General features: G+C 43.4%; 1 protein-coding gene across 1 annotated transcript in view; it reads right to left on the bottom strand.

Moving 5' to 3' along the window:
- Positions 1–24614, bottom strand: part of PRSS56 (serine protease 56) — a 132560-nt gene extending 107946 nt beyond the window's left edge. Inside the window, exons 1-2 of the mRNA XM_077281719.1 lie at positions 24509–24614; positions 14803–14964 (exon numbers count right to left, since the gene is read on the bottom strand). Of these exons, the coding sequence (XP_077137834.1) occupies positions 14803–14964; positions 24509–24614 (268 nt within the window). The remainder of the gene's footprint in view (positions 1–14802; positions 14965–24508) is intronic.
- Between the last annotated feature and the right edge of the window lie 3371 nt (positions 24615–27985).

The following is a 27985-nucleotide window of genomic DNA, read 5'->3' as shown; positions in this document are numbered from 1 at the left end:
TTAAGAACTGCAGCAAGATTTTCTTCAAGTTTCTGTGGAACTTCATCTTTACTTTGAAGTAGGTAAGTAACAGTATATCTGGAATAATCATCAATGAATGTGAGAAAATATCTCTTCTTGCTGGGAGTAAGAACACTCATTGGACCACACACACATCTGTATGTATCAAATCCAGTATCTGTGCAGATTTAGTAGTGCTTACTTTAGGAAACGATTTTCTGGACATTTTCCCTTTTAGGCAACTTGTGCACTTCATTGTTTGATTACACTGGTTGATTGCAATACCATTTGCAAGTTGAGCTAGTTTCTTTACTGCTTCTGGATCTCTGTGGCCTAGGCGTCTGTGCCACACATGAATACAGTCCTTATGAAAATCTTGTCTAGCACTGTAAACAGTTTCATTGCATTTCAGCTGATAAAGTTCATCTTTGATTTTTCCTTCGGCAAGGGTATGACCCTTCTTTGAAATGATGCATCTGTCATCCTTAAATGTAACTATATTTCCTTGTTGTGCAAGCTTCTTTACAGATAAAAGGTTACTTTCAAGTTTGGGAACATACAGCACGTCTTTAACTGGGATTTTTCTGACTTGTGCTGAGGATTGAACTTGACAATGGAAATAACCATCTCCTATTCCTTCTGATGTCATATAGTGACCATTAGCTAAAATTACCTTTTCAGACTTGCTTTCATCTAGATTAATGAAGAAATCCTTATCACGTGTCATGTGAGCAGTCGCTCCAGAGTCAATACACCAAACATGGTTTGCATATGGGCTTGTGCTGACCCCAAATGCAGTCGCAATACATGCATCTTCCTTCTTTACAGCTGTTTTAACCTTTTGATGACTGTCCTGCTTTTTAAACTGATTCATTCTTGCTTTCCACACTCTGCAGTCTGCTTTAAGGTGACCAGGCTTTTTACAGACAAAACATTCACGAGTTTCCTTTAAATGACTCTGAGCTTTAGAAAAGTACTGTGTCTTTAATGCTGTTTCTGCTTTGCATATATTATTGCTAATAGTCTCTGACTTTCTCTTGTATTCATCTGCAAGTTTCCCTTTCACATATTCTAGTGTGAGTTCATCATCTGGTCTGGCATCTAATGCAGTCACAAGCGTGTCATAACTTTCTGGAAGACCACTTAATAGTAATGCAGCAACATGAAAATCTTTAATTTCTTCACCAATACCCCTTAGGCGCTCCACAATCTCTAGGGTGTTTCTGATATAGTCCTGCATATGCTGGCCATCACTTAATTTAGACTGATACAGCTTTCTCATAAGATATAGCTTATTGCTGAGATTTGACCTTTCATGCACTTTCTGTAATTCTTCCCACATTTTCTTTGCAGTATCACATTTGCATACATGTACAATCTGGTTATCATCTATGCTGAGGGAAATAGTGCTTTGTGCTTTCTGATCAGTCTCTAGCCAATCACCCGGTACTGGGTCAGGCACAGGCTGTCCAATACATTTCCATGTACCCTCTCTTATAAGTAACATCTTTACCTTGAATTTCCAGGAGCTGTAATTGTGATTTGTGAGACTTGGCACTGTGTACTTCACTGCATTCCTTTCTGTAGACATTCTTGTCTCTTGTACCTCTTTTTTTTGTTTGTTACTGGCCCTTTAAGCTGCGCTGTCCGGTGCTCTGTACACTGCGGTACCTTTGCGTTCCGGTGTCCTTGTATTCCGGGGGTTCCTCTGTGCTGTCTGCGCTTGGCTCGCTGCTTATTCCGGTGACTGGGCTTTTTACCATTTACTTTCCGGTGGCTGGGCCCATAACCTGTTAGCCGGAGTATTACCACAGCAGCGCGTGTTACTTCATATAAGCAGCAGAATCCAACGTAAGGCAAACTGTGTTTAATATATGCAGCTTGAACTGGAACAAAATAAGAAAGCTTTGACAGTAACTACCGATATAATCTAGTCCATGTAACACATGTCTCTCTGTGAAGGAAACAGCAGCAGACTGATGCAATCAGTGAGTGTCCTCTGACCTTTTTTTTTTTTACAAACTTTAACAATCACAGCATAGCTGACAAATGAACACTCATAGACATTCAATGCAGACTACAACAGGAATGGAGTTGTTGCATTTAAACTTATTCCAACAAAAACCCATGTGGCAAAGAGTAACTCCACCATGGGGAAAAAATTCCTTCCCGACTCCACATACGGCAATCAGACTAGTTCCCTGGATCAACGCCTTATCAAGGAATCTAGTGTATATACCCTGTAACATTATACTTTTCCAGAAAGGTATCCAGTCCCCTCTTAAATTTAATTAATGAATCACTCATTACAACATCATACGGCAGAGAGTTCCATAGTCTCACTGCTCTTACAGTAAAGAATCCGCGTCTGTTATTATGCTTAAACCTTCTTTCCTCCAGACGTAGAGGATGCCCCCTTGTCCCTGTCTCAGGTCTATGATTAAAAAGATCATCAGAAAGGTCTTTGTACTGTCCCCTCATATATTTATACATTAAAATAAGATCACCCCTTAGTCTTCGTTTTTCCAAACTAAATAGCCCCAAGTGTAATAACCTATCTTGGTATTGCAGACCCCCCAGTCCTCTAATAACCTTGGTCGCTCTTCTCTGCACCCGCTCCAGTTCAGCTATGTCTTTCTTATACACCGGAGACCAGAACTGTGCACAGTATTCTAAGTGTGGTCGAACTAGTGACTTGTATAGAGGTAAAATTATGTTCTCCTCATGAGCATCTATGCCTCTTTTAATACATCCCATTATTTTATTTGCCTTTGTAGCAGCTGCCTGACACTGGCCACTGAATATGAGTTTGTCATCCACCCATATACCCAGGTCTTTTTCATTGACGGTTTTGCCCAGAGTTTTAGAATTAAGCACATAGTTATACATCTTATTACTTCTACCCAAGTGCATGACCTTACATTTATCCCCATTAAAGCTCATTTGCCATTTATCAGCCCAAGCTTCTAGTTTACATAAATCACCCTGTAATATAAAATTGTCCTCCCCTGTATTGATTACCCTGCAGAGTTTAGTGTCATCTGCAAATATTGAAATTCTACTCTGAATGCCCCCTACAAGGTCATTAATAAATATGTTAAAAAGAAGAGGGCCCAATACTGACCCCTGTGGTACCCCACTGCTAACCGCAACCCAGTCCGAGTGTGCTCCATTAATAATCACCCTTTGTTTCCTATCCCTGAGCCAGCTTTCAACCCACTTACACATATTTTCCCCTATCCCCATTACTCTCATTTTATGTAACAACCTTTTGTGTGGCACCGTATCAAAAGCTTTGGAAAAGTCCATATACACTTCGTCCACTGGGTTCCCTTGGTCCAGTCCGGAACTTACCTCTTCATAGAAGCTGATCAAATTAGTCTGACATGAACGGTCCCTAGTAAACCCGTGCTGATACTGGGTCATAAGGTTAAAAAAACAAAACACATAATCAGGTTCCTTGCATCTTGTTCTCATACACTTTATGCAGTTAATAGCCCTCTGTGTCTGTACTGCTACATACTTAGGCTGTTAACTGGTTCATGCAGCTTTACATGAACACCCGAGCCTTACACTATGGCTGGTCCAAATAACTAAAGCAATTGTTACCATCCACCTCTCGTGTCTCCCCTTTTCCTCATAGTTTGTAAGCTTGCGAGCAGGGCCCTCATTCCTCCTGGTATCTATTTTGAACTGTGATTTCTGTTATGCTGTAATGTCTATTGTCTGTACAAGTCCCCTCTATAAGTTGTAAAGCGCTGCGGAATATGTTGGCGCTATATAAATAAAAATTATTATTATTATTATTATTATTATTATTATTATTCCTCTTCAGATACTCCAGTATAGTATCCCTTAGAATGCCCTCCAGGATTTTACCCACAGTAGAGGTTAAGCTTACTGGCCTATAATTACCGAGTTCAGTTTTTGCCCCTTTTTTGAATATTGGCACCACATTTGCTATACGCCAGTCCTGTGGTACAGACCCTGTTATTATGGAGTCTTTAAAGATTAAAAATAATGGTCTATCAATGACTGTACTTAATTCCTGCAGTACTCGGGGGTGTATCCCATCCGGGCCCGGAGATTTGTCAATTTTAGTTATTTTTAGACACCGCTGTACTTCCTGCTGGGTTAAGCAGGTGACATTTAATGGGGAATTTTTATCACTAGTCATTTTGTCTGCCATGGGATTTTCTTTTGTAAATACTGATGAAAAAAAAGTCATTTAGCATATTGGCTTTTTCCTCATCCTCATCCACCATTTCCCCCAGATTATTTTTAAGGGGACCAACACTGTCATTTTTTAGTTTCTTACTATTTATATAGTTAAAGAATATTTTGGGATTATTTTTACTCTCTCTGGCAATGAGTCTCTCTGTCTCAATCTTTGCTGCCTTGATTTGCTTTTTACAGAATTTATTTAATTTTCTGTATTTATTTAATGCCTCCTCACTACCTACTTCCTTTAATTCTCTAAATGCTTTCTTTTTACAAGTCATGACTGGTACAGGAGGAGAGAGGACCCTGCCCGTGAAGGCTCACAAACTACAAGGGATGGGTGAGAATACAGTAGGCGAGGGTAGAGCTGGTCATGCAGCGGTTTGGTCGACCGGTGGTTACTGCAGGTTATAGGCTTGTCGGAAGAGGTAGGTCTTCAGGCTCTTTTTGAAGGTTTCGATGGTAGGCGAGAGTCTGATGTGTTGTGGTAGAGGGTTTCAGAGTAGGGGTGATACGCGAGAGAAATCTTGTATACGATTGCGGGAAGAGGAGATAAGAGGGGAGGAGAGAAGGAGGTCTTGTGAGGATCGGAGGTTGCATATAGGTAAGTACCGGGAGACAAGGTCACAGATGTATGGAGGAGACAGGTTGTGGATGGCTTTGTATGTCATGGTTAGGGTTTTGTACTGGAGTCTCTGGGCAATGGGGAGCCAGTCAAGAGGAGAAGCTGGGGAATAGCGGGGGGACAGGTGGATTAGTCAGGCAGCAGAGTTTAGAATAGATTGGAGGGGTGCAAGAGTGTTCGAGGGGAGGCCACAGAGCAGGAGGTTGCAGTAGTCAAGGCGAGAGATGATGAGGGCATGGACTAGGGTTTTTGCAGATTCTTGGTTGAGGAATGAACGGATTCGTGAACATTTTTTGAGTTGAAGTCGACAGGAAGTGGAAAGGGCTTGGATATGTGGTTTGAAGGAGAGATCAGCGTTAAGGATTACCCCGAGGCATCGAGCTTGTGGGACTGGGGAGAGTGGGCAGCCATTTACTGTAATGGATAGGTTCGTTGGGGGGGTCATGTGAGATGGGGGAAAGATGATGAATTCTGTTTTGTCCATGTTAAGTTTCAGAAATCTAGAGGAGAAGAAGGATGAAATAGTGGACAGACATTGAGGGATTCTACGCCTATTACGTACTATTCTGTCCATGGGAAGTAGGGCCCACCCCCACTAGCGCTGCTATCATGAGGCGAGTTGAATACTTTGCTTCAAGCGGCAGAGTATTCCTAAAGAAAAGGGGGCGGCAGAGCGGCAGTCAGAAGTTAGCACACGTGGAGCCGACTCTCCCTGCAATCACTTGCTGACAGTGCGTGCGGCGTGCCCAGCGGCAGGTGAGGTGACTCACTGTTACCACCCGGCCGGGCTGAGGTGCAGTCAGAAGCGGTGCCCTGTTCCTGTGTCCTGAACTGCTGGCTGCTGTGCAGTAACTGTAAAAAATATAATTCGCCACCCCCACATGCTAGTGAGTGTTGTTGACTCCTTTGTGAACTAGCTGATAAAGAGCCGGCTCCCTGCTGCTCTGCAGCCTGAGTGAGGGGAGTTTTTTTTTTTTTTAGCTTTCTTGGCTGGTGCTGGCTGCAGCTTATCAGACTGTGATGTGACTTATGTGGGGAGGAGAGAAGTAGCTGTGGACTGTTAACTGTTTGTGAGCACTGGAGAAGTGGTGCAGTCTGCAGCCAAGCACATGCACAGGACAGGGTGGATGGGAAAAGAAAGTAAATGCTTCCTATTGTTAACCCTTAAGTGCCCACAGACTGCAAGCATTAGGGTATGTTTCCACATTCAGGAAACGCTGCGTGTTTGACACTGCGTTAGAGCCGCAGCGTCAAACACGGGATCATGAAATCCCGTCTCCACTATGCGGTAAAACACGCAGGCGGCAGACCCACGTAAACTGACATGCGGCGCATCTTTTCAGAATGCAGCATGTCTGTTTACAATGCGGCGACGCTCCATCGCCGAGCCGTAAATGTACCATAGACTATCATTAGATGCGATAAAATCACATCTAATGATTAGTCACATGCGTAGAAACTGTGTAAATGCAGCTTACCACGCATGTCTGCCGGCTCACCTGTCCCGCCACAGGAAGTCCCTCGTCCACTGCAGATCTCGCAATAACTTATTGTGAGAATTGCCGTGCACATGACCAGGACTTATCTCCGGTCACTAGTCTGGTTCTCACAAACAGCTGATCAGCTGATTGTTAGAACGCTGCAGTGTAGGTGATCGCTGGAGAGTTATCTCCGGCGATCATCTACCGGCTCTGCTACATCTCCGGCAATCATCTACCGGCTCTACACTTTTAAATAGGAATATATTTTACATGTGCGTCAGGTTAGGCGAGTAAAGTAAGGGTATGTGCACACGTTGCGGATTCTCTGCGGATCCGCAGCGTTTTTTGCAGTGCAGAAACGCTGCAAATCTGCAAGTGATTTACAGTACAATGTAAATCAATGAAAAAAAAAAATGCAAATCCGCTGCGGAAACGCTGCGGTTTAAACGAAGTAGCATGTCACTTCTTTTTTGTGAATCTGCAGTGTTTTTGTACCCATTCCATTATAGAAAACAGCAGGGGTAAAAAACGCAGCAAATCCGCAAGAAAACCACAGCAAAAACACACAAAAAATGCTGCGGAACCTACAAAAAATGCGACAAATCCGCAGGTGCGTTTTCTGCGAGGAGAGGCAGAATCCGCACCAGAAATTCCTAAGCCTAATCAGCAACGTGTGCACATAGCCTTAACCAGATTTATTTGTACTGATTTTACTATGGTGGGGGGCGCAGTTTTGCAGTTCGCCTCAGGCAGCAGAAAGGCTAGGTTCACCCCTGCCCACCCCACATGGACGGAATAGTACTTCTGATGGCAGAAAGGGGTTATTCACCCCGGCATCATTCATTTCAGTGATGACTTTGTATCTCCGTTTGTACTGCACCCACACACACAAATGATACACCATTTGAAGGTAAACTTGCCCCCTTCAGCAAGAAAATAGCCAAACAAACCATGCATCTATGAAGTGATCACAAAATAAAGTTTAAACATTAATTTTCATAAACCTGCAGTAAGAAAAAATTACCTGCAGGTGGCACCACACTACACCAAAGCACACTACCACAAAGCTGCTTACAGACATCACAAACAAATCCTAACATTTGCCTTGGGGGCTTTCCAGCTTGCCGAACTCCTTGCCTAGCCCATTTCAGGCACATTGGAGGATTGCACACTTCACTGCAGGTGAGTCACATATGCACACACACTTTTGTAAACATGCACTGCCTATTCAATTTGCACGCTTGCTCTGTTTATACTCCACCGACACCCACAAATGATACACCATTTCAAAAATCAAATTACCTGCAGGTGGCATTTGCCTTGGGGTCTTTCCAGCTTGCCAAAGTGCTTGCCCAGCCTATTTCAGGCAAATTCGAGGATTGCACACTTCACTGCAGGTGAGTCACATATGCAAACACATTTGTAAACATGCACTTCTTTTTCGGTGATTACTTCGCCCCCCACACACAAATAATACACCATTTGAAAAGTAAACTTGCCCCCTTCAGCAAGAAAAGACTCAAACAAACCACACATTCACGATTTGATCAATAAATACAGTTTAAACATTCATTTTCATAAACCTGCAGAAAAAAGCAATAACCTGCAGGTGACACCACAACCTCAAGTTGCTCCGTTTATACTCCACCGACATGCACAAATGATACACCATTTCAAAGGTCAAATTACCTGAAGGTGGAATTTGCCTTAGGGTCTTTCCAGCTTGCCGAAGTGCTTGCCCAGCCTATTTCAGGCAAATTCGAGGATTGCACACTTTACTGCAGGTGAGTCACATATTCAAACACATTTGACCCTGGGTGATTTGACAGTGAGTCCGTCAAGTACCTGCTTGGTGATAATATTAGCCTCAAAGGCCCCCACCAATATATTCTGTAGTTCCCGTGAGAAGGAGGCCATGGGATTGGAGGAAAGCTTGAGATATGTGTTAGAATCTTTGAGCTGTCGGAACACTTCCCGCTCATATTTCACACACGGCCAAACCACCACGTTCCCCCCCTTGTCTGCCGGCTTGAATACCACATCTTTCATATCTCTAAGTTGTTTTATAGCGTGACGCTGTTGTGATGTTAAATTATCATGCGTCCGCCGTGAAGATAACTTTTTGAAATCCTCACCAACCAATTTGGTGAAGATCTCAATCGCCGGTGACAGTGCCAAGGAGGGGAACCTGGCGGACTTTGGACGAGTGGACGGTGGAAACTTACTTGAACTAGATGTCTGTTGTTCTTCAAGCAAATCCTCCAAATCCCGAAGGGTCTCCCTCTCACTTTCACTCATATCTCCATCAGTATATCTGCTAGTATGAAGCTTCTTAAAAATCAATTTACGTGAAAATAAATGAAGGTCTTTCAATGCTGCAAAATAATTAAAAGAGTTAGTGGGAGAGAATGTCAATCCTCTACTCAGAACCTCTGTCTGACTTGCTGAAAGGACATGTGTGGAGAGATTTATCACCCGCAACAACCCCTGCGTATTTACCTGGGCAGACCTCCCTCCAGTAGTCTTAGTTTTAGCCACTACGTCCCCAATTTGAACAATCCATTTGGTACTGCTGGCCCTCGCCCGGGGTGTATCTCGTGTGGGCACTATCTTGCCTGCGCCAATGTCCTGCGCTGTTCCGAGTTTAAATCCAGTGATGGCTCTAGGACTTTCCAAATAAGACATCGGATCTCCTGTGGGACATCCAATGTCATTTATTATGCTACCTGCCCGTGTCCGAAAATCTACGTGGGCCTCACCACGCGTGAGCTTAGGGTCCGTATACGTGAACATGTGCGGGACATTGACGCGGCCAGGACAGTGCCCACTGAAACAGAATTAAAAACACTCCCCCGACATTTTTGGCTGCATCATAATTGCAACTCAAAATTGCTTTCTGTCCGGGGTATTGATGCACTTCACCTCGGTGTGAGGGGTGGCGATAATAAAAAACGACTTGCGCAGATTGAAACAAAATGGATTGTATTGTTGGATTGTATAACCCCTAAGGGGCTAAATGAGTCCTTAAGCTTCGCTCCGTACCTTTAGCTAATGATTAGCCGTATTTGTGATCTGCATGAGTCATATCATTATCCCGCCAGATCTAATTCTCTTGTTTTTAGTTTTATGTATTCATGTTTTTAACTTTCGTTTTTTTCGTCTTTTTAGTATTAGTAATGTCTTTCACCTATGGGCCTTCTGCTGACCGTTGCCTCCCTCTTATTGTGGCTGTCCGGACCTATTGCTCGGCACTCTCATTGCTTCGGGACACGAATATCCATGGAAACAATAATTAATTATTTTGCCATCTGTGGACTATTGACTGGATACATGTAATCTTTGCTGTGGGGTGCAGAAACATTCCTAAGGGGATATATGTATAATTATGTTTGATTGATTTATTTTGTTATTATGTATTATATAAGTGGCTACCATTCTATCATGAGTATCTGCTCTTTGTTCCCCTATGTATTCCATGATGTGACGCCGCGCGTCCCTTCCCCCTTTTTTTTCATGTGCACATTTGTGCCCCTTATACCTGGGGCTCTATCAGGCTATATTCTTCGTGGTTAATTAGTGTTCCCTATGCTTTGTTTACTGGCCACCACTTTTTATACCTTTTTCCATCCTGTGGCCGTACGCATCGCCCGGCTGGTGGGCGGCTCCTTCATGTGGGCGGGCGTCTCAGTGCTCTGTGCGGGCACTCTGGGATGTATTCCCGACGCGTGCGCACTGGGCCTGACGCCCTGCCCCCATGGAGGACCTTCCCGTCGCCGTGCGCATGCGCCGCTGGCGCCACCGCTATTGGTTAATCTTTACCATGTGACAGAGGTCAGGCAGGTTAAGAGCAGGTCCTTTTCGCCTTCTACCTGCACTTCCTTGAAAAAGCGGCGTTTCTCAGCCGCGAAACACGTGTCGGGGTCGTTATTCTGGCGGGACCCCGCTCCTCTGTCTCCCCCCGCATATCTTGGTAAGCTGACTCAGGTTGAGTTTTCATTTGTACATTGACCTTTGGGCTTGTTATTTAGCTATTTAGCTGGGCGCTTTACCATATCTCACCGCATGGCAGGGACTTCTTTCTATTTCCCTCCCAGCGCTACTTTATAATATGGGGACTTCAGAGGGGTGGGTTTCCCCTGATATATGTGATTCATGGTAATTACTATGCACCTCTTAGTATTGCTGATCTATGTTGATTTTACATTTTTGTATTAATAAAGTACTTCTTTTATATTATGCTCCGGGTTCTCCTATCTTTATTCATATATTTTTGGAGCAAAGTGATGAGTCTGGTGATATATAACACACATGTGTTTGTTCCAGACTATTAATATGACTTTGGGATTTGTAATATTATTTTCATAAACCTGCAGAAAAAAGCAATAACCTGCAGGTGGCACCACACCCTCAAGTTGCTCCGTTTATACTCCACCATCACACACAAATGGTACACCATTTCAAAGGTCAAATTACCTGCAGGGGGAATTTGCCTTGGGGTCTTTCGAGCTTGCCGAAGTGCTTGCCCAGCCTATTTCAGGCAAATTCGAGGATTGCACACTTTACAGCAGGTGAGTCACATATGCAAACACATTTGTAAACATGCACTTCTTTTTCAGTGATTACTTCGCCCCCACACACAAATAATACACCATTTGAAAGGTAAACTTGCCCCCTTCAGCAAGAAAAGACACAAACAATCCACACATTCATGATTTGATCAATAAATCCAGTTTAAACATTCATTTTCATAAACCTGCAGAAAAAAGCAATAACCTGCAGGTGGCACCACACCCTCAAGTTGCTCCGTTTATACTCCACCATCACACACAAATGATACACCATTTCAAAGGTCAAATTACCTGCAGGGAGAATTTGCCTTGGGGTTTTTCCAGCTTGCCGAAGTGCTTGCCCAGCCTATTTCAGGCAAATTCGAGGATTGCGCACTTTACAGCAGGTGAGTCACATATGCAAACACATTTGTAAACATGCACTTCTTTTTCAGTGATTACTTCGCCCAACACACACAAATAATACACCATTTGAAAGGTAAACTTGCCCCCTTCAGCAAGAAAAGACACAAACAAACCACACATTCATGATTTGATCAATAAATACAGTTTAAACATTCATTTTCAGAAACCTGCAGAAAAAAAACAATAACCTGAAGGTGGCAACACAACCTCAAGTTGCTCCGTTTATACTCCACCGACACACACAAATGATACACCATTTCAAAGGTCAAATTACCTGCAGGTGGAATTTGCCTTAGGGTCTTTCCAGCTTGCCGAAGTGCTTGCCCAGCCTATTTCAGGCAAATTCGAGGATTGCACACTTTACTGCAGGTGAGTCACATATGCAAACACATTTGTAAACATGCACTACTTTTTCAGTGATTACTTCACCCCACACACACAAATGGTGAGTCACATATGCAAACACATTTGTAAACATGCACTTCTTTTTCGGTGATTACTTCGCCCCCCCCACACACAAATAATACACCATTTGAAAGGTAAACTTGCCCCCTTCAGCAAGAAAAGACACAAACAAACCACACATTCACGATTTGATCAATAAATACAGTTTAAACATTCATTTTCATAAACCTGCAGAAAAAAGCAATAACCTGCAGGTGGCACCACACCCTCAAGTTGCTCCGTTTATACTCCATCATCACACACAAATGATACACCATTTCAAAGGTCAAATTACCTGCAGGGGGAATTTGCCTTGGGGTCTTTCGAGCTTGCCGAAGTGCTTGCCCAGCCTATTTCAGGCAAATTCGAGGATTGCACACTTTACAGCAGGTGAGTCACATATGCAAACACATTTGTAAACATGCACTTCTTTTTCAGTGATTACTTCGCCCAACACACACAAATAATACACCATTTGAAAGGTAAACTTGCCCCCTTCAGCAAGAAAAGACACAAACAAACCACACATTCATGATTTGATCAATAAATACAGTTTAAACATTCATTTTCAGAAACCTGCAGAAAAAAAACAATAACCTGCAGGTGGCAACACAACCTCAAGACTTTTTTTAGCCTCTACTTATCAAACCAATTTATTGTATTAACAATCTACATATATAAATACCTCTCTGTGTTCATCATCTCATTAAATACATTAACATTTGACCAGCTTGATTTTCCTGAAATTGCCTGCGCCCCAACAACCAATGTGTGCAAAACTTTGCACGGGCCAACAAATCGTCCAAGGGATAGGAGAATGTCAATGCAAGCTACAAGACCTCTCGCCCGTGGAATGGCGAGCACAAAGAGAGGGAGAATGTAAGGAAAATACCTGGATCAGGAGTACCTACTCCGTGATGGATCCGGAACTGTTAGGGCTGTCACCCAAGTTGCATGGTGGAAAACATAAGGCCCCAGACCGACCTTTTAATCCGGGTGTAGGGGGCATGACTAAGGGGAATGACTAACTTAAGAGAGCTGCAGTGTGCGGGAAAGCGGTCAGTCAGAGCGGGAACGCACAGTGCACAGGAAGGCAGTGTCAGGGCTCTTATTGTGGGACCTCCAAGCAAGACAGATCCTAGTCAGACGGGTCTGCGAGCCATGACTAGACAATGCCGACTAGATTGTAGCCAGTCCTCCCTGACAGCATTGACCGTGAGTGACAAGCCCGGTAGTCAGGGCATAGATGCGCACACTTTTCTTTGGGGAAGTCAGGACACCCGCTGTGAGTGGTTTCCTGCTACACCTGCTTCCAACCAGTTACTGTCTCTGGACTCTGACAAGACAAAATACTGTGTTCCTGAGTGCTCACTGCTTCTAGACCCGCCTACCGCAGACTGGATCACAAGGATTCACCACTGCCACCAGGATCCAGGATGCCATCTTCTCCAGGACTGCAGCGGACTCCTCATGCGCCAGGGCCTTGGCACCAACGTACATCGCCTGGAAACTGCATTCTAAAGTCGTCTGACTGATAAGTTTTGCCTTACTGGAACCTACTAATCTATCTCCTACACCCATTACCCTGAGTTTCAAATCCCTTGTTCATATATGATGTTTATTATATTTTCTCCCTTCGAGGAGTATAACTGTTAGAGTAAACTCCACGTTAACCCTTGCTCTGCCTCCGACCCATTACTGCATCCTGCAACCTGCTTACAAATACACAGGTCATGTCCAAGTTGAAGCATAAACTTGTATTGGCGTCATATCATTTTTTTTATACAACTTTACGAATAAAGTACAAAATGTTTCCATCCTTTCCTATTTTGTGATATTTTTCATCTTTAGGGTGTACTTTCATTTGTCAAATAGGTGCATTAGAAACTTTTTTTTCCTAAAAGGCCAAAATGTTGTAGAGGTACCTTTGGTTTTGTTTTGCTATAATGGAGCACATTTATTAATCTAGTTCAATAATTAATCAGTGCACTGTGAAAATGTGGCAAGATTATCAGAGTGGCTCATGCTGGATGACTAATTTTGTATATTTTTAGACACTTTTGTCTACCTTTATACTATGACCTGGTTGACTTCCATTTAGACTAATTTTTGCACTAACATTTTGGCTCACATTGGTTCTTTTTACAGCTTGTTCTCTTTAAACCAAAGACATGCTCCACATTGTGAAACCACAACATGGTTTTGAGGGAAGAGCACTATATAAATAAAATTATTCTTATTATTATTATTAGATGTAGGCTTATTGTAAACGCATTTCAGAGTCACCCCGACTCCTTCTTCAGGACAACCATACATAAAAACAATTTCATTGTTTCACACTAATAGAAATCTATTCTTGAAAATTATTCTCAGTCTCTATTCATTATTTCTACAAGCACACTAAATAGCTCATATTATTCAAGCCAGAGCATCTTCCAAAAGGAAGAGACGCCCTTCATCGGCACAGAGCAGAGTAAAGGAGATAATGTTTACTACCTTGCAGCGGCATTAGACAATGCTGCTGTATCTTACTTAATAATAATCTTATTATTCCACAGCACTTTACAGTTTGCACACATTATCATCGCTGTCCCCAATGGGGCTCACAATCTAAATTCCCTAGCAGTATGTCTTTGGAATGTGGGAGGAAACCGGAAAACACCCATGCGAACACAGGGAGAACATACAAACTCTTTGCAGATGTTGTCCTTGGTGGGATTTGAACCCAGGACCCCAGCGCTGCAAGGCTGCAGTGCTAACCACTGAGCTACCCTGCCACTTCATTTATTGCTCAGACGTTGTATCTACTGATCGGTGAGGGTGTCGAGTGTCGGAACCCTAACATACTAATACTGATAAACTATCCTTTGGACGGGTTATTGATATGCAAGTCTCAGACAACTCATACAGTAGCTTTAGGGTATACTGGCTCAAATTAAGGAGCCCCAACTGTTCGTCAAGTCTAGAAATATCTGGATGTCTACTGGTACTACATGTACAACTATATCTTTTGGATATACTTGTGCGCCTTCCTTCACACTACATACATGCTACTGACCTCTACATTGTGTAGTTAGGCTTCTACATTCTGGGAAGAGGCAGACGGTGCATCTTGCACACTCATGTTGACGAAGGCTCTGTTCTTTTACAGCTCCTTCCAAAGCCTGTAGTGCTGTTTTAAGAGCAGCTTCTAGGATTAATGTCCCCCTGTTAGACAGAGCTGTGAAGAACACATCAACATATGAACATAATAAAAAGTATAAAAAGAAAGTTACCCTACCAGAAAGTAGAACATTTAGATAATTATGCTGAAGTCAGTGTAGTATAAAACAATTTCACAGTGACACGAAACTATGACAGCGCTCTGATGGGCTGAAGAATGTACCAAACCAGTGTGTGATCAGAATAATTAGATAGGGGTCATTTATACTAGGAAACAGCACTGAGAATTAATCGTACAAAGCAACCGGTTCTGGCCAGTGCCATGGTATTCAATGTGGTACATCCTCATTGGCCTTGTGCAATGGCCATGGGCACTTAGTGATTGGTAGATTCTCTTTCTAGGAAATGATGACCTCAGCACAGATGCACGAAATCCGCAGAGATTGCACCCCTTTATGTGTCCCGAACTCACCTTGTAGGACATGGGCTGGTAGTCTGTATTGCTCCCTACTCACTGGAGCACAGTATATCAGCTGGGGTGCCAGGTACGATACAGAAAACATTGTCCAGTATAGGAGTTGCATTTTATACAACCCAATTATATTTCACGCACGATAAAAAATGAAGTATTTCTCTCCGCCTTGTTATTCTTGGTCAGTGTGTGGAGCAATCTTCATTCTGCCTTGGGTCCGCTATCTGGAAGTGTGTTCCTCAGCATCACTCTACTGTACACGTCCCGCAGTCTTCTCTTCTGTCCCTCCCTTATATACTGCTCTCTCGCTACCTCTCAGTTACTCTGCAGGCAATGTCCTGTTTGTGTGTTGTCACTCTACTCTCTGCTTTTGTCTTATTACAGCCTCTTCTGAAGATGACAGTTAGACAATACACAGCATGGTTTGTGGAGCTGTATATGTCCAGGACCACAGGAGGGGGTCTTGGGGCAGAAAGAACAGTTCCCAAGCGTTTGGATAAACTGCTCAATTCATTAATGCTTTGACACAGATGCCAGGATGGGAGGAGGTGGCGGGAGGGGGCATGCCGGGTGGATGGGGTGAGAAGAGAAGGGTTTGTGTTCATTAGCACCAGGGTTGTTCTTAAGCCTCACTACATCATCCTCTATTATGAACATTTGGTTGGACTGTACTATAATTACATTCAGCCATGTAACATCTAACCTAACGTAAACTTGAGTGACTTCACTGCGCTATACCTTGAGGGAAACACTGGAAAACACAAAGTAATCTTTCATAAAAATTGAGCCAATACGTAATGTAACCTTTCAGCTCACGGAGAGATGCCTAATAAATGTGGAATAATCTTAATTTATTGCATGAGATTTCTCTACTGTTGCTCAAACAATAGATCTACTAATACTGGATCTCCTACATTGATAGTGATGTTAGATACATCTTTAATTCTTAGAGCAGCCTGAATTCTGAAATTCACAATACTTCGAAATAATACTGAAAGTTATACAATATCACTAAAAAAACTCACCTAGTAATAACAATAATTCCTAGACACCCCATTTGCTCTGTGAAGCAAATATTAATTATTAGAAAAAAGAGATTAATTATGTGACATCAGAAAGGGCAAATAGGATGCTCGTAGAGAGGACCTGGCTGGATCTAGCTGAGCTTGTGAATTGAAAGAGGAAGAGACAGAAGGAAATTCGGGAAGGGGGTCATGAGTGCCAGCGTTGCCTGAATGAGAGCATTGTAGTCGGGAGCAGAGCGGGCGGCTCTATCAAAGCTGTGCCTTGCTGATCAGAAGAGAACCGCTTCTCTTGATCATTTTCACGCTTTCATCCTTTCCAGTGAAATGATGTCGGTTCAGTTCTCTTTGGTCCTTAAACCGCCGATTCTGAAAGAAAAAATAAAAACAGATGGAGCTAAAGATGGAGGAATGATAACAAGTAAGGACAGAAAAATGGGCAGGCTGGATAAAAGGGGAAATTTTATCTGGCAATGTATAGAAGAGGATATGTAACTCCTGAGATAAGTATAAGGCAAATATACTGTATCTGATTGCTGTGCGTATAAATCAAATAATTTGTGAATAAGCAGCTTATAAAACCATGAACCTATGCAGTGTTCTCCAGGAGGTTGGGAGTTCATTGATATTCAGTCCTTCTATTTGGGTACACTGAGTAGACATTGGGTATCTTGAGCCATGAGATCTAAAATTAATCCTTGCCTCTGCAAATAATTTTCATTTATACATTTACATTTTTCCTCCTGTTCTTCCATGAGCCATAACTTTTTTATTTTTCCATCAACATAGCCATAAGAGGCCTTGATTTTTGAGGGACCAGTTGCAGTTTGGAATTACATTATCCATTTTACCATAAAATGAACTGAAAAATGAGAACCAAAATTACAAGTGGGATGAAATGGTGAAAATAAAGCATTTATGCAACCGTTTTCTGGGCTTTATTTTAACGCATTTACTACCAATGAAGGACATAGCACATCATGAGCAGTGACAGTTCCCGCATCATGACGTGCTACAGGTGCTTCTCAAAAAATTAGAATATCATCAAAACGTTAATTTCAGTTCTCCAATACAAAAAGTGAAACTCATATATTACATAGAGTCATTACAAACAGAGTGATCTATTTCAAGTGTTTATTTCTGTTAATGTTGATGATTATGGCTTACAGCCAATGAAAACCGAAAAGTCATTATCTCAGTAAATTAGAATACTTTATAACACCAACTTGAAAAATGATTTTAAAATCCGAAATGTTGGCCTACTGAAATGTATGTTCAGTAAATGCACTCAATACTTGGTCGGGGCGACTTTTGCATCAAATACTGCATCAATGCGGCGTGGCATAGAGGCAATCAGCCTGTGGCACTGCTGAGGTGTTATGGAAGCCCAGGTTCCTTTGATAACAGCCTTCAGCTCGTCTGCATTGTTGTGTCTGGTGTCTCTCATCTTCCTCTTGACAATACCCCATAGATTCTCTAAGGGGGTTAAAGTCAAGCGAGTTTGCTGGCCAGTCAAGCACAGTGTTACTGTTGTTTTTAAACCAGGTATTGGTACTTTTGGCAGTGTGGACAGGTGCCAAGTCCTGTTGGAGAATGAAATTTCGGTCTTCAAAAAGCTTGTCGGCAAAGGGAAGCATGAAGTGCTCTAAAATTTCCTGGCAGACAGCTGCGCTGACTTTGGTCTTGATAAAACACAGTGGTCCTACACCAGCAGATGACATGGCTCCCCAAACATCACTGATTGTGGATACTTCACAATTGACCTCTTTTCTTCTCACCTCCTTGCGTTCCCTTCTTACATTACATGAGTGTTATTTATTGTAAATAGCTCAGAAAACGGCAAATCCTCGCTGCACACACAGTGACTGCAGACTTATCATTTTAGACCAGACAGTATAGTCCGCCATCCAGTATTATGGGCACCACATAGTCCTGCATACTAAATTATGAGCACCACATAGTCCTCCATACAGTATTATGGACACCACATAGTCATCCATACAGTATTATGGGCACCACCTAGTCCTCTGTATAGTGCTATAAGCCCCATAGATTGCTCCATACAATATAATGGGCATCACATAGTCCTCCATACAGTATAATGGGCCCCATATATTCCTTCATATAGTATAATGGGCCCCATATAAAGCTCCATACAGTATAATGGGCCTCATATATTGCTCCTTACAGTATAATGAGCCCCATATGTTGCTCCATATAGTATAATGGTCCCCATATAATGATCCATGCAGTATAATGGGCACCATATAATGCTCCACACAGTATAATGGCCCCCACACTGCTCCATACAGTATAGTGGCTCAATATATTGCTCCATACAGAATAATGACCCCTATATATTGCTCCATGCAGTATAATGGATCCATATAATGCTCCATACAGTATAATGAGCCCCATATATTGCTCCATACAGAACAATGCCCCATATATTGCTCCATACAGTATAATGGCCCAACACAGTACTCCATGCAGTATACTGGCCCCGTATATTGCTCCATGCAGAATTATGGCCCCCATATATTGCTCCATACAGAATAATTCCCCCATACAATGCTCCATGCAGTACATAATGGCCCCACATATTGCTCCATACAGAACAATGACTCAATATAATTCTCCATACAGTATAATGGGCCCATAGATTGCTCCACACAGTATATAATGGCCCCCATTTAGTGCTCCATTCAGTATAATGTGCCCCATATATTGCACTATACAGTATAATGGGCCCATATAATGCTCCATACAGTATAATGGCCCCATATAATGCTCCATACAGTATAATGGACCCATAGATTGTTCCACACAGTATATAACGGCCCCCATTTAGTGCTCCATGTAGTATACTATGCCTCATATATTCCTCCATACAGTATAATGGGCTTCATATATTGCTCCATACAGTATATAATGGGCCCCATATATTGCTCCATACAGTATAATGGCCCCATACAATGCTCCGTACAGTATAATGGGCCCCATATAATGCTCCATACAGTATTATGCGACCCATATAATGTTCCATACAGTATAATGGCCCCATATATTGCTCCATACAGTATAATGGGCCCCATATGAGGCTTCACATGGACACCATAGCATGCCAGTGTCCCCGACAGCAAAGGGGCCCCCTGATTGTCCAGGGCCCCTGTCCACTCTTTTAAAGGGCCTGTGCTTTTTGTTTTTTCTTCTTCTTCTTCTCTCTCTCGGGTCCACCGGGCATTTCACCAGTACCCCGCCACGTCAGTCCGACCCGTAATCTGACTGAAAAATCACAGCATGATCACGCAGAAGGTGCTAAAATATCAGAACCTCTAGCAAACTACCAAGCTCCTGCAGTGAGAGCCAGGGACAGTGCCAGCACCGCCCTTCACTCATTAACCCTCCAGATGCTGTGATGGAGAACAATCATGACATTTTGAAGGTTGTGAGAGGTAGGAGACTCCCTCTCTCATTCCCCTCCGCACCTCCATGGTAAAATCACGGGTATCCCATGGTTGTCATGGCACCCTGAGGTTGAACAATGACCTCCTGGTGTGCCATGTACTGTGGCCTGTTACATTCAGCCATAGGCTGGGTGAAACAGGAGAACTGCCTGTGTAATAACATAGGTCTTATTCATTACATTGCTAGTGCATTGCACTGCATGATGTAAAAATAAACAAAAAAAGTACACATATTTGGTATTGGTGCCTCTTGAGTCTTGACCCAACCTATAAAACTGTCCCACTAGTTAAGCCCTTCAGTGTACACCATAAAAAAAAGTGGCAAAAATCTATGGTTTTTCATCATACTCCTGGAAAAAAGTGGAATAAATCGTGATAAAAAAGTAAATAAAAAAGGTATAGCTGAAAATATCATCTTGACCCTCACTAAAACAAGCCACCGCCCACCATACATTTTGATAAGTTAAGTGTGACGCTGGGCTCAGACTCGGCTCACATGTATTCTCCGCTGACCGCTTACACCAGGGTTTCCATGTAAATCTCTGAAATACGTGATTCAGATAGAACCCCAGAGAGAATATGTCCTATAATGAGGTAGATGGAGTCACTATTGACACCGTCTGGCCTATGATCTGGCGGCATCTGTCTTTTTAGGAATGCATAAAAGAGTGGCCGGCCACAGTTATGTACACCTCTGAAAAACTGCATACTGCCAAACAGAGGCCAGATGAAGTCTAGAGTAACTTTTCTGCCTCATTATAGTGAATGGATTCCTCAGGGGTTTCATCCGAATCACATATTTTATAGAAACCCCAAGGTAAGTGCTCCATGTATAGCCCAGGCTAAATGTGATCCAAAATGTTCTCTGTACCAAAATTCCACCAATGAAAGCTTCTGCTCAACCCATAAAAACCAAGACCCCACTAAGGTCTGTCATCTTTTAACTGTAATATAGTGGGTGTCCACATTACTCGTAGCATGAAGGCTCTGGAAAATTGAAATGGCTGCCACCAAATGAAATCCAGTGAAATCGGTGCTCCTAAATCCAAATGCCCTCATCCTCTTGAGCACCACAGTGTACTTAAACCACAGTTAGTGTCCACATCTTTGGCATTACTGTAACGAGGAGAGCCCACTTAACTTACAGGGTGCATCTCTCCAGAACTACGAGCTGTGCACAATGTACAGGCACTACACTGTACTGGGCACTATAATGGCATTTTTGCATTTACATTTTCAATATCCAATGCTTCTCATTTCTGGAAAACATCCATGGAGTCAAAATCATCACTACACAGTGTAATGCTCATGCCCTGACTGATGGGCGTGAGCCAAGGGGGTTTGTGGCCCCACTGTGCCACGAACCAGACTACCCTGGAAGGGGCGTGACTGACAGCTGCTTTGGTTTTCATTGGAGCCTCTGATGGTGAGGTCAGGCTTGTGTGGCAGGCAGCTGCCAGGTGCTACTCCAGGGTGGTGCCTGGCTGTGGCTGCTGATCCCACTTGGAGAACAGGACCCCTTGGACAGATGCAGGTATCAGGCAGGACTAGCAGATGAGCACGGATGAAACTCAGACGAGTACGCTGGCACGGCAGAGACACAGGGCTGGCAGGAGAGGCAGAGACACAGGGATGGCAGGAACGGCAGAGACACAGGGCTGGCAGGAACGGCACAGACACAGGGCTGGCAGGAACGGCAGAGACACAGGGCTGGCAGGAACGGCAGAGACACAGGGCTGGCAGGAACGGCAGAGACACAGGAGGTGCAAGTACGGATATGAAGTATGAAGGAACAGATAGGGACCTGTTCACACAGGAGGTGCAGGTAAGGAAACAAGCAGGAATGAATGAAGGAACAGGTAGGGACCTGTTCACACAAGAAGAGAACAGCAAGGTTGCGGATAGGAGTGGTAGAGCAGCAACAAAAGCTAAGTAGAGAGGAACTGCAAGGAATGCGTAGAGGAGCTGCAGCAAGAGATTACTGCAGCAGCAGAAGCTAAGCAGAGCAGAACCGAAAGGAATGCGGAGAGGAGCTGCAGCAAGAAATATCTGCAGCAGCAGGAGCAGAGCAGAGTAGAACAGAGCAGAACTGCAGGAGTGCTGAGCAGAGGTAAAGCTGCAAGAGAGCGGAGCACAGGAAAAGCCACAAGAGCCGCAAGAGTGCAGAGCATAAGCAAACAAAGGACACAAGGAAAGACACAGCAAGGAAAGAAGCCACAGACAAGGAGACAGAGGTAGGACAAAGTTCAGACAAGGTAATGGAACAAGACAAGATACAAGAACAAAGACACAGGGACCAGGATATTCTGCCTCCTGGAGGGCGGACAACAAGAACAAGGCATGGCTAGAACAGAAACACTGAGACCAGGATATACAGCCTCCTGGAGGGCAGACAGACAAGATCAAGGCAAAGCTAGGAGTAGAACCTCCAGAGAAGCAGAAACACAGAGCAAGGCCTGGCAGCTCAGAAGCTAAACACTAACTGAGTTTACACATTGCACAGACCCAGTCCACAGGGTGGAGCTGTCCTAAATACTGGAGGCCTCTTGGTAATTGGTCAGGAACAGATTAGATAGGTGAACCATAGAGTTCTGGTGCCGCCCCCCCCCCCCCATGCACACAGCCAGGAAGCATGAAGAGATCAGAGGCACAGAATATGGAGCTGGCAACAGACAGAACACAACATGACATGGAGCAGTGAGTAAGATGATGTGTGAGGGAAGGAAGGCCATGTAGTAATGCCAGCAGAGTTGTTACAGTACCCCCCCTTTACGGCCCATCTTCTTCAAGCCTGCCAGAATAACTTACAATCATATAAAAAAATTGCGTATACTGAACAAATATAGATATAATTTTATTGGTAATATTCAAACATGAGGAGAGCCAACTCCTTCAAAAACAACAAAACATACATAAAAAGAAACACCTAGTAACCACATGTGTGTTCTTAATGGTGAGCCAACAGAAAAACACGTGGCACCACTCTGAGTATACATCTATAACATGAAAGTGTACTAATTATGCTGCAGTGCCATATAATTAGATGCATGATCGATAATCTAACACATCACATTTGAGGTGAAAACAACACCTTATAAGCCAACTATCAAAGTGATTAGAATCAGGATGACTTAGTCCATATACAAACACATACAAATTAAGTTATCACAGCTGCAGCGGACAAATATATCAAATGATAAGAGAGTACATTACCAGAGATGCTCAGAGAATGGTGCCACTACCCCAACGCGCGTTTCGGCGGCGTGCCTTCGTCAGGGGAAGTGGCATCATGTTACAAGGTGGTACCTTATATACCGGGGGAGACCAATGGTAAGCAACAACCGCGCGGTGATTAGTCACATGATGTTAATACAGAGGGATGACGGGACATGTAGTCCTAGAACATAGAGTATAACCTCCGTCACGCCGCACGCGACGCTGACGCTGCAGGGAGGAGAGAGAGGAGGCGCATACGTCACCGGCAGTAGGCGGCACGCCGGACCAGAGCAGCCAACCGCGCGGCCGTTCGCGGAAGGAAGCCCCGCCCAACGCACCGCCCACAGCCGGCACATCGCATCGCCACCAACAAACCATCCCCACAGCGGCAGCACGCCCGCGGACCGACCAAATACTTAATTTGTATGTGTTTGTATATGGACTAAGTCATCCTGATTCTAATCACTTTGATAGTTGGCTTATAAGGTGTTGTTTTCACCTCAAATGTGATGTGTTAGATTATCGATCATGCATCTAATTATATGGCACTGCAGCATAATTAGTACACTTTCATGTTATAGATGTATACTCAGAGTGGTGCCACGTGTTTTTCTGTTGGCTCACCATTAAGAACACACATGTGGTTACTAGGTGTTTCTTTTTATGTATGTTTTGTTGTTTTTGAAGGAGTTGGCTCTCCTCATGTTTGAATATTACCAATAAAATTATATCTATATTTGTTCAGTATACGCAATTTTTTTATATGATTGTGAGTTTATAGCGTTGAACTTATACGCATTTTCCGCTAACTAATGGACATTATTGCTACTTATAGCTATATATTGTAATATTGATATGTCCAATTTGCTTAAGGTAACTTTTTTGATTACTGCCAGAATAACTTGTAGAAGAAATTTAGGAGCACACATAGTCAGAGCCATCACAACATTCCTCGGGTAGGATGAGGTAGGTGTGACATTAGAGATCTCAGGTTACCCAGTCTTTTTGAGTCCAGCAAGATCAGGTTCCCACACTGAAGATACAAGGGCCAGGACTTCTTTCACCTGGTTGACAGAAAGCAGGGACTTGGAAGCTTCTGTTTTGACCTCAACATAATCCGATTCTTTGGAAACTGAAGACACCTTCACTGGATCCAACTTAAGCCCATCATCACAAGAAAATTGAACCTCCTCCTTTAGACTGGAGGAAAGCAGAGATGAGAACACTTCTGTCTTGGGATCTTCACCCAAAGGCCACAAGGAAGCTGTAGGCATACGTACAGGAAATATCTTCAGCCTGGTACTCTGAGAAAACTGGACCTCCTCTTCTGGATTAGAGGATAGTAAGTCTCTGTCTCGGTCTTATCACCAAGTAGCCACTTGGAAGCAGAAGGCATACATTTAGGAAGCCCCATCAGCCTGTTACTCTGACAAAACTGGACCACCTCTACTTCTGGATTGGTGAAGATTAGAGATACAAGAGCTTCTGCTTCAACATCTTCATCCACCTGCCACGTGGAATCTGAAGGCATCTTTAAAGGAATTATCTTCTGCCCATAGTTCGGAGAAAACATTTTAAGTGACAGGGATGTTCCTGGGAACTGGTATTGTCACTGGAGGTGTGCGGAGAGGGTGCCACTGCTTCCTTTACTTCAGTGAGGTCAGCACACCATGACTCAATAGCCAGCTGATTAGGTGGAGAAGATATCAACACTGTAGATTGACCTTGCAGTTTAGAAACAAGAAACCTCTGGAGACTTGATAGTTCCAAACGCAGAAGCACACTGGGTCTTTGGTCCGGAACGGGCAGCAGAGTATCCGGTTCAGAACGACCGATGAGCAGACTGGTCAACAAGTGGAAAACAAATTTCTTTGAATATAATCCTCCAATTTGGAGCTGTAGTAGTCCCTTTGACACTGGACTGTTCATAAGTAGGGCTCGGCCATCACCAAACACCTTCACAGGATTCTGGAGCAGTGGAACAGAAACCACACTTAGACTCTGTCTGGTTAGCAGCTTGAATACATCTGCAGTACCAAAGCTCCCACAAGGCACCTGAACCGACACAGACTTTAACGGAAAGGAGTTATTCTCACCAAGGCCAGTCTCTCCTACTGGCCCATGGTTTTGAAGCTTTAAATCCTCTGGACAGAGGCCATCCAGGTGTTCCTCACAACTGCAGCAACACCATATGCGCTTGTTACGGCTGATTTCAGGCTGCTGCTTTGCCAGCCCACTCTCATCAACCTTCTTAGGCTTCACCCGGGTAGCTGCCTTAACGAGTAGAGGAACTGGAAGGTCACAGACAGTCATGGCTTGACAAGGAGGTTTCTTCATGGGTTTCGCCTGTCTGGAGTGCCTCTCAGATCTAGATGGGGAAGACTTCACAGGAGCAGCAGACTCTACGGAAGGCCACCAGGAAGGCCCCTAGATTCATGACGATAGAATCTCCTGCTTCCCAGAGGGAACAAATCCATAATAAAGCATTTCCTGCTAGGTAGGACATAATGTAACAAAGGACACAAGGAAAGACACAGCAGGGAAAGAAGCCACAGACAAGGAGACAGAGGTAGGACAAAGTTCAGACAAGGTAATGGAACAAGACAAGTTATAAGAACAAAGATACAGGGATCAGGATATTCTGCCTCCTGGAGGGCGGACAACAAGAACAAGGCAAGGCTAGAACAGAAACACTGAGACCAGGATAAACAACTTCATGGAGGGCAGACAGACAAGATCAAGGCAAAGCTAGGAGTAGAACCTCCAGAGAAGGAGAAACACAGAGCAAGGCCTGGCAGCTCAGAAGCAAAACACTATCTGAGTTTACACATTGCACAGGCCCAGTCCACAGGGTGGAGCTGTCCTAAATACTGGAGGCCTCTTGGTAATTGGTCAGGAACAGATTAGACAGGTGCACCTGATTCCTATAAGAACCAGAGAGTTCTCGCGCCACCCCCCTATGCACACAGCCAGGAAGCATGCAGAGATCAGAGGCACAGAATATGGAGCTGGCAACAGACAGAACACAACATGATATGGAGCAGTGAGTAAGATGGTGTGATGCCAGCAGAGTTGTTACATATAGTACCTGTAGATAAATTCCCAGAGGGGTGTACTTTCCAAATTGGGGGAGCATTCTGCTCTTCTGGCTCTATATATGGAGTCCTCAACGTATTCTACAAAAATTTGTTCTCCAGGAGTCAAATTGTGCTCCTTTCCTCCCGAGTGTGGCCAAACAGTACTGTACAGCCATTTATGGGGTATTGCCTCATTCACATGAAACTGTGTAGCAAATTATGTGGTCATGTTTACCTATTTCTCCTTGTGAAAATGTAAATCTGGAGTTAAAACAACATTATTGTGGTAAAACTGTAATTTTTTTTCTTCACCGTTTAATGTTGTAACATTTTGTGAAACACATGTGGTGTCAATATGATTGTTGCATCCCTAGATGATTTTATTAAGAGGTGTAGTTTATAAAATAGAGTCACTTAACTATTTTGTGTGGTGTAGCTATCTGATTAATGGGCATAAAAATAAAAAAATTGAAAATTGCTAAATTTTCTAATTTTTTGGTACATTTTCATACTTTCATAAATAAATGCAAATCATATTGACCAAAATTTACTACTAACATGAAGTACAATATGTCACGAAAATAGAATCTCAGAATCACTTGAATATGTTAAAACTTTCCAGAGTTATTACCACATAAAGTGACACTAGTCAGATTTGGAAAACGAAGCTCGGTCATTAACATACCTCGGTCCTTAAGGGGTTATTAATGGTTTTCATTATGTGGTGAAGATTATCTGGAAACATGATTCTTTAGGTCAATATGATTATTTCAATGCCAAATTTGGGTAGATAGAAAAATTCAGAAGTTTGTTTAACCCCTTAATCCCATATGACGTACTATACCGTCGAGGTGGGGTGGGCCTTAATTCCCGGTGACGGTATAGTACGTCATACGCGATCGGCCGCGCTCACGGGGGGAGCGCGGCCGATCGCGGCCGGGTGTCGGCTGCATATCGCAGCTGACATCCGGCACTATGTGCCAGGAGCGGTCACGGACCGCCCCCGGCACATTAACCCCCGGCACACCGCGATCAAACATGATCGCGGTGTACCGGCGGTACAGGGAAGCATCGCGCAGGGAGGGGGCTCCCTGCGGGCTTCCCTGAGACGATCGGTACAAGGTGATGTACTCACCTCGTACCGAACGTCTTCTCCCTGCAGGCCCCGGATCCAAAATGGCCGAGGGTCTGTATCCGGGTCCTGCAGGGAGCACTTCCGGGTCGGAGCAGGCTGCAGATGAAAGCTGCAGCCTGCTCCGATGAAAGTATGATCGCAGATCTGATAGAGTGCTGTGCACACTATCAGATCTGCGATCTGTGATGTCCCCCCCTGGGACAAAGTAAAAAAGTAAAAAAAAAAATTTCCACATGTGTAAAAAAAAAAAATAATAATTCCTAAATAAATAATAATAAAAAAAAAAATATTATTCCCATAAATACATTTCTTTATCTAAAAAAAACAAACAAAAACAATAAAAGTACACATATTTAGTATCGCCGCGTCCGTAACGACCCAACCTATAAAACTGGCCCACTAGTTAACCCCTTCAGTAAACACCGTAAGAAAAAAAAAAAAAAGAGGCAAAAAACAACGCTTTATTACCATACCGCCGAACAAAAAGTGGAATAACACGCGATCAAAAAGACGGATATAAATAACCATGTTACCGCTGAAAACGTCATCTTGTCCCGCAAAAAACGAGCCGCCATACAGCATCATCAGCAAAAAAATAAAAAAGTTATAGTCCTCAGAATAAAGCGATGCCAAAATAATTATTTTTTCTATAAAATAGTTTTTATCGTATAAAAGCGTCAAAACATAAAA

The sequence above is a fragment of the Ranitomeya variabilis genome, chromosome 2 (genome assembly GCF_051348905.1).
Source record: "Ranitomeya variabilis isolate aRanVar5 chromosome 2, aRanVar5.hap1, whole genome shotgun sequence".
In the NCBI taxonomy this organism is placed as follows: domain Eukaryota; kingdom Metazoa; phylum Chordata; class Amphibia; order Anura; family Dendrobatidae; genus Ranitomeya; species Ranitomeya variabilis.
The sequence above is the reverse complement of the archived record's forward strand: the minus strand, read 5'-3'. Positions and strand labels throughout refer to the sequence as shown.